The sequence below is a fragment of the Mustela nivalis genome (assembly GCF_964662115.1).
Source record: "Mustela nivalis genome assembly, chromosome: 14".
In the NCBI taxonomy this organism is placed as follows: Eukaryota; Metazoa; Chordata; class Mammalia; order Carnivora; family Mustelidae; genus Mustela; species Mustela nivalis.
In genome coordinates, this window is record NC_139033.1 from 68,276,833 (window position 1) to 68,289,860 (window position 13,028).

At 34.4% G+C, this 13,028-nt stretch overlaps 1 protein-coding gene across 4 annotated transcripts in view; it reads left to right on the plus strand.

Moving 5' to 3' along the window:
• The window catches only part of ROCK1 (Rho associated coiled-coil containing protein kinase 1), a 148,813-nt gene extending 139,788 nt beyond the window's left edge, over positions 1–9,025 (plus strand). For 2 of the 4 annotated variants that reach the window (XM_082698740.1, XM_082698742.1), the window contains exons 28-33: positions 242–312; positions 518–606; positions 4,640–4,718; positions 4,867–5,128; positions 5,809–6,016; positions 7,458–9,025. In XM_082698740.1, the coding sequence (XP_082554866.1) occupies positions 242–312; positions 518–606; positions 4,640–4,718; positions 4,867–5,128; positions 5,809–6,016; positions 7,458–7,464 (716 nt within the window). In that variant the 3' untranslated portion in view covers positions 7,465–9,025. The remainder of the gene's footprint in view (positions 1–241; positions 313–517; positions 607–4,639; positions 4,719–4,866; positions 5,129–5,808; positions 6,017–7,457) is intronic. The other 2 variants (XM_082698741.1, XM_082698743.1) reach the window with 1 other exon arrangement.
• The last annotated feature ends 4,003 nt before the right edge of the window (positions 9,026–13,028 follow it).

The following is a 13,028-nucleotide window of genomic DNA, read 5'->3' on the forward strand; positions in this document are numbered from 1 at the left end:
ACTTTTATAATTGAGTACTAAATGTTAATTATATGGGAAAAGTGGCTTGGGATTTTTTTCTGCAATATTTGTATGGCCATTAAAGTTGATTTGTGTGATTGAAGCATGGAAGAGCAAATTATAGCACTTATTCATTTAGCTGTGTTCAAATGTCTGTTGCTGCATGCTGTCAGACAACATGTAATAGCTTTTCCTCTTGTTACAACTTAAGACTGAAGACAATATATTCTTTTTCTCCTAGAGTCAAGAATTGAAGGTTGGCTTTCAATACCAAATCGAGGAAATATCAAACGATATGGCTGGAAGAAGCAGGTATTATATTCTTCACTTTTTCTAATTGATATTGTTATGTATTTTGCTTTTAAAGCATAGAACTTGTATTAACTGATCTATTTTTAGCATTGATCTCAGATTAGTACAGTACATTTTGGACTTAAATGTCAAGTATTGTGCTTATTATTTTAAACCAAGTTAATGTTGCTTGTATATATATTCCCATTTTTTTTTCTCATTTCAGTATGTTGTGGTGAGCAGCAAAAAAATTTTGTTCTATAATGATGAACAAGATAAGGAACAATCCAGTCCATCCATGGTATTGGACATAGAGTAAGTTGCCTTTGGTTGAATTTTAAATCCGTTAAATATTAACTTATGATAATTATTTTTATACTTATAATTTAGGTTTTCTTTTTTCAGATTTTATTTATTTGAGAGAGAGAGCTCCAGTAGGGGGAGGGGCAAAGGGAGAAGCAGACTCCCCACTGAGCAGGGAGCCCAACATGGGGCTCCATCCCAGAAGCCTAAGGTTATGACCTGAGTTGAAGTCAGCTGCTTAACCAGCTGAGCCACCAGGCACCCCTAGACTTAGAATTTAGTTTATATTTTGTTAAATAATGTTGCATACTTCTGTTAACAAACTTTGAAACTTTGCATTACATCTTTAGCAAAATGTGAGAGGGAAAATTTTGCATAGCTGATTCCTGTATTCTAAAGACACATTTTTTATTTCAAGGGTTGATTGGTTTTAGGTTCTAAGAGCATCTCCACAAGTACTATATATAATTATGTAGTCATTGTTAAGGAAATGTAAATATATCTTTTGTTTTTAATAGAGGCCTTTAATAAACTTAGGCTTTTTCCTTTGTATTCATTCTAAAACCTTTTCTTAAGCACTGCTGCCTGTATCATCATGGGTCTTATAGATTGTACAAAGATGAGTGAGATGGTTCCATTTTTAAGGAGCTTACAGATAGTAAGAAGTAGTAGGTAAAAGAAGTAGTAGAAAAGATAAAACATACAACAAAATATAAATTCAAAGTGAAATGTGGTGGGTGCTATTCATGAAAAATATAAACTTAAAATGAAGTATTGCCATTCCTTTAGAATTGAACATTTGTGAAGTCAGTTATAGCTAGAATATAAAAAGAATTAAGCAACTACCAAAGAGTACTGAAATTTTATTTCTCAATTTTTCTCTCTTTCTCAAGTATAATTAATATATAGTGTTATATTAGTTTCAGGCATATAGCAAAGTGAGTCAACAATTCTGAGCATTCCTCATTACTTACCACAATAAGTATAATCCTAATCCTCTTCATTTAGTATTTCCCCCACTGTCCCACCCACCTCCCCTCTGGTAACCATCAGTTTAAACGTTTTCTATATTTAAGTCTGGTTTTTTAGTTGTTTTTTTTTCTTTGTTCATTTGTTTTGTTTTTTAAAGTCCACATATAAGTGAAGTCATATGGTATTTGTCTTTCTCTGACTTATTTGATTTAGTTTTATACTTTCTTGACTCCACATATATTGCTGCAAATGGCAAGATTTCTTGTTTTGTTTTATTTTGTTATGGCTGAATAATCTTTTCACCTATGGTTGTACACTTGTGTTGCTTCCATATCTTGGCTGTTAAAAATAATGCTGCAATAAACATAGGGGTTCATATATTGTATTACTGTTTTTGAATTAGTATTTTCATATTCTTTGGGTAAAAACGCAGTAATGAAATTATTGGAGCATATGGTTATTCTATTTTTAATACTTTAAAACACCTTCATACTATCTTCCACAGTGTCTGCTCCAGCTTACATTCCCACCAGCAGTGCATGAGGGTTCCTTTTTCTCTACATCCTTGTCAATACTTGTTATTTCTTGTATTTTTAAACCTAGCCATTCTGACAGGTATAGGATGATACCTCATTGTTGTTTCTATTTGCATTTCCCTGACGATTACGGATATTCAGCATTTTCTCATGTGTTTTTTGGCTATCTGTATGTCTTCTTTGGAAAAATGTATGCCCTCTGCCCGTTTTTTTAAGATTTTATTTATTTGAGAGAACAAGTGAAAGAGAGGGAGCGAACACAAGCTGGGGGAGGGGGAGGGCAGAGGAAGAAAGAGAGAAACAGCAGACTGCCTGCTGAGGAGGGAGCCTGAGGTGGGGCTCGATCCAAAGACCCCAGGATCATGAACGGAGCCAAAGGCAGATGCTTAACCAACTGAGCCACCCAGGTGCCCCTCCTCTGCCCATTTTTAATTGGGTTATTGGGGGGGGGTGTTGAATTGTGTACGTTCTGTATATATTTTTTATATTAACACCTTAATCCATAGATCATTTACAAGTATCTTCTCCCATTCAGTAAGTTATCTTCTTGTTTTATTGATTTTTTTTATTTTTATTTTTTTTGCTATGTAAAAAGCCTTTTTTATGTAATCCAAATAGTTTAATTTTGCTTTACTTTCCCTGCCAAAGGAGACCTATCTAGAGAAATGTTTCTGTGACTTATGTCAAAGAGATTACTACCTATGTTTTCTTCTAGGAGTTTTATGGTTTCAGGTCTCATATTTAGGTCTTTCCTCCATTCTGAGTTTATTTTTGTGTATGGTAAAAGAAAGTGTTCCGGTTTCATTCTTTTGCATGTAGCTGTCCAATTTTCCCAGCACCATTTGTTGAAGAGACTTTTTCCCATTTTGTTTTCTTGCCTCCTTCGTTGTAGTTTAATTCATCTTAAAAGGCATGTGTTTATTTCTGGGCTCACTATGCTTTTCAGTTGATCTGTGTGTCTGTTCTTGTGCCAGTACCATATGTTTTTTTTATTTCCTAATGTCTAAAAGATGCATTAGTTGTGAAAATTTAAATGATCAACTTAGGTGGAATAATACATAAACACTAATATTAAAGATACCGTCTTTCAACTTCAAAAGTTAAGTACTTTCAGATTGATGAAAGTTGGTTATTTTACTTTTTTATTGAGGCAGAATTTTTGTGTGATAAAAATGCATACATCTTAAGTATTGTGTTCACTGATTTTTGACAATTACAAACACCCATGTAAAACAAGATAAAGAGAATTTCCAACCCTTAGAAAGCCCACTTTTTTCAGGAGGAAGAAAAAGATCATCTGAATTTTATTATCAAGTTTTGCCCATTCTAGAACTTCATGTAAATTTATATGAAGTTTAAAAGATACTGTAAAGAAATTTATACCATTTTCTTTATGGTATCTTTTAATGGAAACCAGTTTTAAGAATTACAGCCTTTTGTAGTCTAAGAAATTTTGCCTACCCAAAGGTTGTGATGGTATTCTGTGTTCTCTTTGAGGAATTTTATTGTTCTAGGCTTTATATTTAAGTTATAATTAATCTCAAAATTTACTTTTGTGTTTGGTAAGAGGATGCAGTTGAGGTTAGTTTTGAATGTGTAGGTGTGTGTTTTTCCATGTAGATATCTAGTTGTTCCAGTACTACTCATTTTTATATATTGATCTTGAATTCTTTAATCTTGCTGTTTACTTACTAGTTTTGTTGGGGTGTTTGGTGGATTCCACAGGACTTTTCTACAAATATAATCGTGTGCTTCTTTCTAATCTATAAGCCTTTATCACATGTATGGATTCATATGAACACTACCAGTTACAGATCAGTTCCATTACAGGGACCCATAACAAGGGCCCTTTCTCCTTCCCACTCTAATCCCAGGCTACCTGTTCTCTGTTCTCCATCTCTGTAGTTTTGTAATTTCAAGAATGTTATATAAATGGAATCAGATAGTATGTAAACTTTGAGATTGGCTCTTTTCACTCAACATAATTCTCTTGAGATTCATCCAAGTTGTTTATTTCTCTTTATTGTTGAGTAATATTCCATGGTATGAATGTACCACAGTTTGTTTAACCATTCATTTGGGTTATTTTCAGCAATTGGCTATTATAAATCAAGCTGCTGTGAACATTTATGCACAAGTTTTTTTATAAATATAAATTATTTTTCCTCTGGAATGAAGGCCCAGGAGTGCAAATGCTGGGTCATATGTTAAGCATATGTTTGTTTAGTTTTGTAAGAAAGTGCCATCCTGTTTTTCTAAGTGGCTCTGCAGCTTTTACATTTTTGTAATAATTGTGTGAATAGTGTAGTTTCTCTGCATCTTCATCAGCATTTGGCATTATTACTATTTTTACTTTTTAAATTTATCAGGTATATAGTGATACTGTAATTTTAATTTGCATTTCTCTGATGACTAATGATGTTGAACATCTTGTAATGTTCTTATTTGCTATCTCTATGTCTTCTTTAATGAAATGTCTGTCTTTTACTGTAGGTGAGTTTTTATAATAGCTTAAATCATACTTATTTTTATTTTAGTAAATTGTTTCACGTTCGACCTGTAACCCAAGGAGATGTTTACAGGGCTGAAACTGAAGAAATTCCTAAAATATTCCAGGTAAAAACCATAATAGATCTTTTACTTAAGTACTAAGTGCATTTTGTGAAGTAAATGCAAATATTACCAATGCTTTTTATACATGTGAAACTTTTATGTACAAATTAAAACTTTTTAAAATCTTTTGTTTTACCATTCCTGAATGTAGATCCTATATGCAAATGAAGGTGAATGTAGAAAAGATGTAGAGATGGAACCAGTACAACAAGCTGAAAAGACTAATTTTCAAAACCACAAAGGCCATGAGTTCATTCCTACACTCTACCACTTTCCTGCCAACTGTGAGGCCTGTGCCAAACCTCTCTGGCATGTTTTTAAGCCACCTCCTGCCCTAGAATGTCGAAGATGCCATGTTAAGTGCCACAGAGATCACTTAGATAAGAAAGAGGACTTAATTTCTCCCTGTAAAGGTAAGGCATAAAAATTACTTTCACAGTTTATAAAAAATTGGAAAATTAAGTCCCATTTAAATAGCTTCTTCAAGTGTAGCATTTTCTACACCAATTTGAAAAGAGGTTGTAAGAAGTAATATTTTGACATGGTGGAGCAACATGTGGCTGTCAGTTCACAGTTACAGATTTAGCTTTGAACACATGTTTTTAAAGAGCATTACCCCCTTTATAAAAAATGTACCTCTAAGAAATTACTCTCAATTGGAGAGAAGGACTATAGGTGAGTTCCACTGTATTATTCCTCCATGAGTTTTTTCTTCATACTTGTTTTCTTTTTGTCTGGTTTTCACTGCCTAGACCAACATGCTGGATCATAGACAAAATGGCCTCTAGATTAGCAGAGGTAGCCTGACGGAAAGAATACAGGCAACAGCTATTTTAAGATAAGAAACTTATGTTCTAAAAATACATTAATTTGTTTCACTTCTGCATTTTTTTTATTTCTGTTTTTATTTTTCTTAATAGTTTGTGACCAATGTTTTCTTTTTTAAATGTTAGGCCTTAATTAAGGAAAAAGAGATATTTTCCAAGCTTAATTAAGCATAGTAAATCTTAAAATTTTAAGAACTTACAAAATTATGCTTCAGTAGAGCCATTTTAGGTATTGTATGACTTTGTCTTTTTTTTTTTTAACATAGTAAGTTATGATGTAACATCAGCAAGAGATATGCTGCTGTTAGCATGTTCTCAGGATGAACAAAAAAAATGGGTGACACATTTGGTAAAGAAAATCCCTAAGAATCCACCATCTGGTTTTGTTCGTGCATCCCCTCGAACACTTTCTACAAGATCTACTGCAAATCAGTCTTTCCGAAAAGTGGTCAAAAATACATCCGGAAAAACTAGGTAAGGATTGTAGTGTTAACCTCTGGGACAGTGTGAAAGTGATTTGTATCTATTAAATCTAAAATCTAATTGTTCTTTTCCTTATAGAGGGCATCATTTGTAGCTAAGTATTTATAATATATGACTTAAAATAACTTTACAAACTACTTTGATTCCTGTTTGAAGTTGATAATATTTATAAATGTCATATTTAATTCCACATCTATGTCAGATTTTGCTATCATTGGTTGGTATATATGGCCCATACTTAGACCTTAATTTTTTAAACAACCTGCGGATTGTCACCCTTTTTAAATGTAAATAGATTCATATAAAACTTTGCTCTTCTCTTCTTTAAGTTTAACTATGTTGGCATAGATTTTTTTTTTTAAGATTTTTTTTATTTCTTTATTTGACAGACAGAGATCACAAGTAGGCAGAGAGGCAGGCAGAGAGAGAGGAGGAAGCAGGCTTCCTGCTGAGCAGAGAGCCCAATGCGAGGCTTGATCCCAGGACCCTGAGATCATGACCTGAGCTGAAGGCAGAAGCTTTAACCCACTGAGCCACCAGGAGCCCCTGGCATAGATTTTTTTTTAATCAAAATTATTATTTTGGTATCACTGATGATGGTGTTGCAAATAAACTTCCCAGTTAAGTATACACCTCTTTTTTTTAACTGGTTTTGATAGAATTTTTTCAAAAATATTTATATGTCATAATAAATAATTATAGGACATAATTAAGTCCCTTCCTCAAGAGAGGTTATGATAGATATCTCATTCAGTTCTCATACATGAATAAATGAGGCCCATAGGAATTAAGCCACTTGGACAAGATCCCACATCAAGCTAGTGGCATAGTCAGGGTTGAAACCTATTTTTATCCAATTCTAAAGCCTAAATTTTTTCTTCTTTACCAAATACCAACTTACCTAGAGTTTAATCCCTATATAAGCGGAATATTGATTTGAGGAAGCTGAGACCTGACATAGATTTGCCTCTCTGTTAATGTCAAATTCATCCCATTCCTTTACTCCTTATTACCAATAACTGAGTCTGAGCCTTTGAAATGAGTGGTAGGTATTACACCATCTGTATTCTTCAGCCACCTTTACTACTCCAGGGTATTATCACCTCACTCCTGACTGACTTCTGTAAAATCCTGTTATCACCTCTCTCCTGTATAAGATAAAGCTGCACCCAAAATTACTTAAAATTGAATTATAGCTTTGTAAAAAACAAAACAAAAAAGGACCATGTGTTTGAAATAGAGTACAAGTAAGAAGAAAATGATGCTAATTATATTTTTCCTTTTCCTGTTTTCCAAATTTTGTGTATTTCTTAATCACATATAAATATAATTTATATTTACCTCTCCCTACAATTTTGTTTCTTGTATTTTTAAACTGAGTATATTTCCTTAATTACATTTTTTTCTTTTTCTGCCCCCCTTCCCTCTCCAGCAGTTAACCATGTGGCCTAACGCCTTGTGGAATCATGTGGAATGCTACCTGATAAACCAGGCTTCTTTAACCATGCAAAGCAGACAGGCTGTTCCTTTGACACAAATATCACAGGCTTCAGGGTTAAGATTGCTGTTATTCTGTTCTTGCTTTGGCACAAAAGCACACTGAGGGTTGTTTTTGTTGTTGTTGTTTTGTTTTGTTCTGTTTTTAATTGCGGGTTTGCCTACAGGTAGATTAGATTAATTATTACTGTGTAATGCAAGTACAATTGGGGGAAAGCTTAGGTAGGTATATTTTTTTAAAAAGGTGCTGCCTTTTTGAATTTCTAAAAAAACGCCTGTCAATCATGATAGAACACAGTTTTCCTCATAGGAGTGAGAGGAAGGGACTTTCACTTTCAAGTGGAATGGCCATCACTATGAAGATCAGCTCATGGAAGGAGTAAAGAAAATATCTCAAAATGAGACAACTGAAATTCTTTTAAATGACTTCAGTCTTTGTGCTCTTGCAAGACTATACAAAACTATTTTAAGAAAGCAGTGACATCACTTGACTTCAGTGCCCTCACTGTAGAATTTAAAAGCCTCACTTTTGATTGCCCGTGGCAGACTTATGGAGAATAATTATTTTACATTATGCTTTACAAAATACTGTATGTGTTTCAGCACGTTTGTAGATTGGGGAAGTGGGAGAAGGCAAAAAAATAAAAATTTACATTTAATCTATGCATTTTTGCCAAGCCATATTGAGTTATTTTACTACTAGAGACGTTAGGAACTAACTGTACAAAAGAACCAAGTTTTAAAAGCGTTTTTGTGGGGTACATCATTTCTGTAATTGTATAATGTATTTCTTTGTGGTTTTAAATGACAAAGACATTAAGTTAACAAACATATAAGAAATGTATGCACTGTTTGAAATGTAAATTATTCTTAGAACACTTTCAATGGGAGTTGCATTGCCCTTTTAGTGCCTTAATTTGAAAGAATTATTTTACTGCCATGACTAAATGTAGAAATTTCAAAAGAACGTATTTTCAAGAAATTTTGTGTCAGTGGGTTCTTCATTGATAATTGGTTTAATTTAAAATATTTAGAGTTTTGTTGGACTTTCACAAATTGAGTACAATCTTTGCATTAAACTACCTGCTACAATAATGAATGACTTTATAAAATTCTGCAAGATATGTAGGTTTATGTCAATATAAAAGAAAATTATGGCAATACATCTGTGATGTTTTCCAGTTAACATAGGAATTACCAGATAAATACTGTTAAACTCTTGTCCAATAACAAGAGTTGATTCATACATATGGGCAGTATGATTTATTGTTTATTTTTTTAACCAAATACCTCCTCAGTAATTTATAATGGCTTTGCAGTAATGTGTATCAAATAAGAAGCACTGGAAAACTGATTCGTCTCTAGGATGATATGCATGTTTCAAGTGGTATTGAAAGCCGCACTGATGGATATGTAATAATAAACATATCTGTTATTAATATGCTAATGACTCTGTGCTCATTTAATGAGAAATAAAAGTAATTTATGGATGGATACCTTTAATATGACTGGTGTTTTCTCGTGGCTGAAATGAATAGAAACTATGTTATAAATTAGTCCCTGACTGTAAATAAATGTTCGTTAAAGTCCATGATTAGATTAAAGTGGATTTTTAAAAGAAAATGTGGTTTGGCTCTAAAACTAGTGGCTACAGTTGAAGAGTTGAGTAATGTCTGTTGGAAAACAGTTCTCTGTGGGTCTCTTGCATTTTTCCATGTCCTGTGAGCAGTGGCTCTCGCAGCTTTAGTTCTGGTCTATCTTTACCAAAGAGATTTGTATAATCAACAGCCTTGGACAATATGTCTGCCTCAAAGAAAGGCAAGTTGTTTACTCTCCAGTATAATAAAAGATAGTATCTCCCCCTAGAGCAAAAGCTGGAAGATTTGCTTATGTTCCTTATAAAAGATTCAGGTACTCTAAACTTAAGGTTCCTCATCTGTAATGCAAACCCACTGCATGCTCAGCAACCCCTTGGGCCACTGTGCATCTGCATCTCCTTGGAGGGCAAGGAGAATTGACAGGAGTGTGAACCTCATGCTGCTTGCTATATTGTTAGTATACAGTGTTTGGTTCTGTACAAGGTCCAGTAAAGTACAGAGAACAGTTAATTCTAATTAGTTTAAGGAGAGGACGTTAAAAAGAAAAATTAACCTGAGCATGAAACTCTTTTGAGAACTAACAGATATTTGAGGCATGATTCTAAATGCCACATTGTAGGACCAGGTCAGCCAAGAAGGCTGCTTCTCTTCTAAGTTCAGAAAACCACTTAGGGGTGCCTGGGTTTCTCAGTCAAGTGTCTGCCTTGGGCTCAGGTCATGACCTCAGGACCCTGGGATCTAGCCCCACATTGGGCTCCCTGCTCTGTGGGGAACCTGCTTCTCCCTTTCCCTCTGCCACTTCCCCTGCTTATGATCTTTTACTCTCTCTGTGTTAAATAAATAAAATTTTAAAAAAATAGGAAAGAAAACCACTTAATCCCAAAGTATATCAACATGGCAAGGACCAGGAGAGTGCCTTGATCAGGAAGGCACACTACTTCTAGTTCTTGACAGTATTTTTGCTATGCCTGCTGCAATCGACACCAAGTTAGATGATTTCCACTATTCTTCCCACTTACGAACCTTGTGTCTGGACACTGGAATCTCAGCACTGCCGGAAAAATCGTTTTTATCATCTCACTTGTCTTCTGTGGGTACATTTTCTTGTCCAAAACAATCACATTCAGAACTCCAGCTGCAAGGAATTTGGGGAAATGTACTCACTTCCCTGTCCACTTTACTACAGGAAGACATACTAAGAGGTTCAGCATCAAGTGTGCACATTTACCACACCTGCAAATTTGTGCTGAGACCAGGGGCTCTGGGCTAGAAAGAGAACAGCCACTGTCCTTATTTACAGGCTGTTAAGTGTGAGTCACTTTGTCATTATTTGAAGTTACAGCTTAAAATAACCTAACTTTACTTAAAAAAAAAAAAAAAAAGAAAGAAAATGGCAATCAAATTCTGCTTGGTAAAATATGTTCTCATTTTCATATCATTAGATATTCTATAATAACAAGGGCGCCTGGGTGACTCAGACAGTTAAGTGTCTGCCTTTGGCTCAGGTCATGATTCCAGGGTCCTTGGATTGAGCCCCATGTTTTACTCCCTCCTTGGGAAACTTCTCTCTCTGTCCTCCATTCCCACTCGTGGCCTCTCTCTGTTAATCTGACAAATAAATACTGGGGGTTGGGGGGAAGGCCCATTTATTTTACTAATTATACTCACAATATTGGTATTTTTAAGTCTGCAAAAGAATGTAAAATGTGGGGCACCTGGGCGGGTCTCGGTTGGGTGACTGCCTTCAACTAGGATCATGATCCCAGAGTCTCAGGATCTAGTCCTGTGTCAGGCTCCCGGCTCCATGGGGAGTCTGCTTCTCCCTCCAACCTTCTCCCCTCTCATGCTCTCTCTCTCTCTCTCTCTCAAATAAATAAAATCTTTAATTAATATATATATATATATATATATATATATATATATATATAATGTATTTTTATATCTACCATCCAGAATCAGCGAATGTTATATTTGCTTCAAATTGCTCTTAACAAAAACATTTAATCAAAGATCTTTTAGTTCCTCCTCCCCATTCCTATTCTCTTCCCTTCCTCCACAAAGCAGTAACTGCCATTAATTTGATTTGTATTAGGGGTGCCTGGGTGGCTCAGTGGGTTAAAACCTCTGCCTTTGGCTAAGGTCATGATCCCAGGGTCCTGGGATTGAGCCTCAAATCGGGCTCTCTGCTCAGCAGAAAGCCGGCTTCCTCTCTCTCTCTCTGCCTACTTGTGATCTCTGTCAAATAAATAAATAAAATCTTTAAAAAAATTTTTTGATACGTATTATTATTCATATCTCAGCCCTTTACTGAATATGTATATATCTGCATATAAAGTTGTATGTGGCTTTACATTTATATAAATGACTATTTTTCATATGTAATATTCTATAACTTATTTCATTCATTATTGCTATTTATGGTGCTTATAATCTATTTAATTATAATCTACTTCATTATAAGAAATAATAGCATTAGAACTTAGTATAGTAACAGTTGCCTCCCAAATTTAAACATTTTATTTATGTAAATCTTCATGTAGAAACCCCTGGTAATTAGTTTTAAGTCAGCTTCACTATTTTTTATTTTCTAAGCAGAAAAAATATTTATGCAAAAATAACATTGTTAAACTATAATTAAAATCTTTTCTATTTTAGTGGCATAAACATCCCAGCCAGGCTTTCAAGAAAGTGATTTGATGTAATAGAAAAGTTGGAACATCTTCATAATCATACACTTAAAATTATATTTCTCATTGATTCACATTTTTTTAAATTAGTTAATCCACACTTGCACCACAAATGCTCAAAAAGTTAAAACCACATACTAGCATATCAGCAGTAATTATGATCTTAACCACATAATTTTTACAAATTATTTACATAGTAATTCCTATTTAACTATAAAAGTGGTCCATCAACTTAGAAAAAACACAATTAACAAGAAACCATCAAACTCCAGAACAAGACTAGGATTCTTACTATTGAACCAAATTCTAAGAATCCTAACAAATAACAGATAAGAAAAAGAAAAAAGTATTACAAATACTGAAAGGAAGAAGTAAATCTGTCTTTATTTGCTAGTTATGTGATTGTTTACCAAAAATGTTCATAAAAATCAACTGGAAAATTACAAGAACAAGAGATCTTAGTAATATTCAGCCTTCATAATTGTTTTGTTAGACTCATACAGCATTTTTAAACTGTTTAGTTGCTAGTTTTTAAATTGGAATATTTAAGTTAAAACCCAATTTCCAGTAATTCTTTGTCAAGAGTAAGTTTGGGTACCACTGGACTTGAATCATGCACAGAAGCAATTGCCTAAGCCATTTGTTTTTTAAAAATTTTACTTATTTTGAGAGAGAGAGAATGAGCAGAGGGAAAGGGAGAGGGAGAAGCAGGCTCCTCACTGAGCCAAGAGCCCAACATGGGGCTTGATCCCAGGACACCAGGATCATGACCTGGGTGGAAGGCAGACATTTTAATCTTCTGAGCCACCCAGATGCCCCACCTGACCCATTTTTGATAGGGCATATACTTCCCAGTTCCTCCAGTCCTACCTGGGCCACTTCACCTAGTTGTATTATGTCTAGTATTTAAAACCATCTGAATTTTCAGTGCTGTCAAAAATGTAACATTTAGCATACTTCATATGTAAAAATGTAAAGGTCTATGCCATCAAAGACTCCTGAGGCAAAATTAAACTATAAATGACTGCAAAAATATTTGAAAAATAGATTAAATTTTTTTTGAAGATTTTATTTATTTGACACAGAATGAGAGCACAAGCAGGAGGAGTGGCAGGCAGAGGGATAAGAGAAGGGGCTCCCCTGTGAGCAGGGAGCCAGATGCAGGGCTAAATCCCAGGACCCTGAGATCATGACCTGAACCAAAGGCAGACATATAACCAA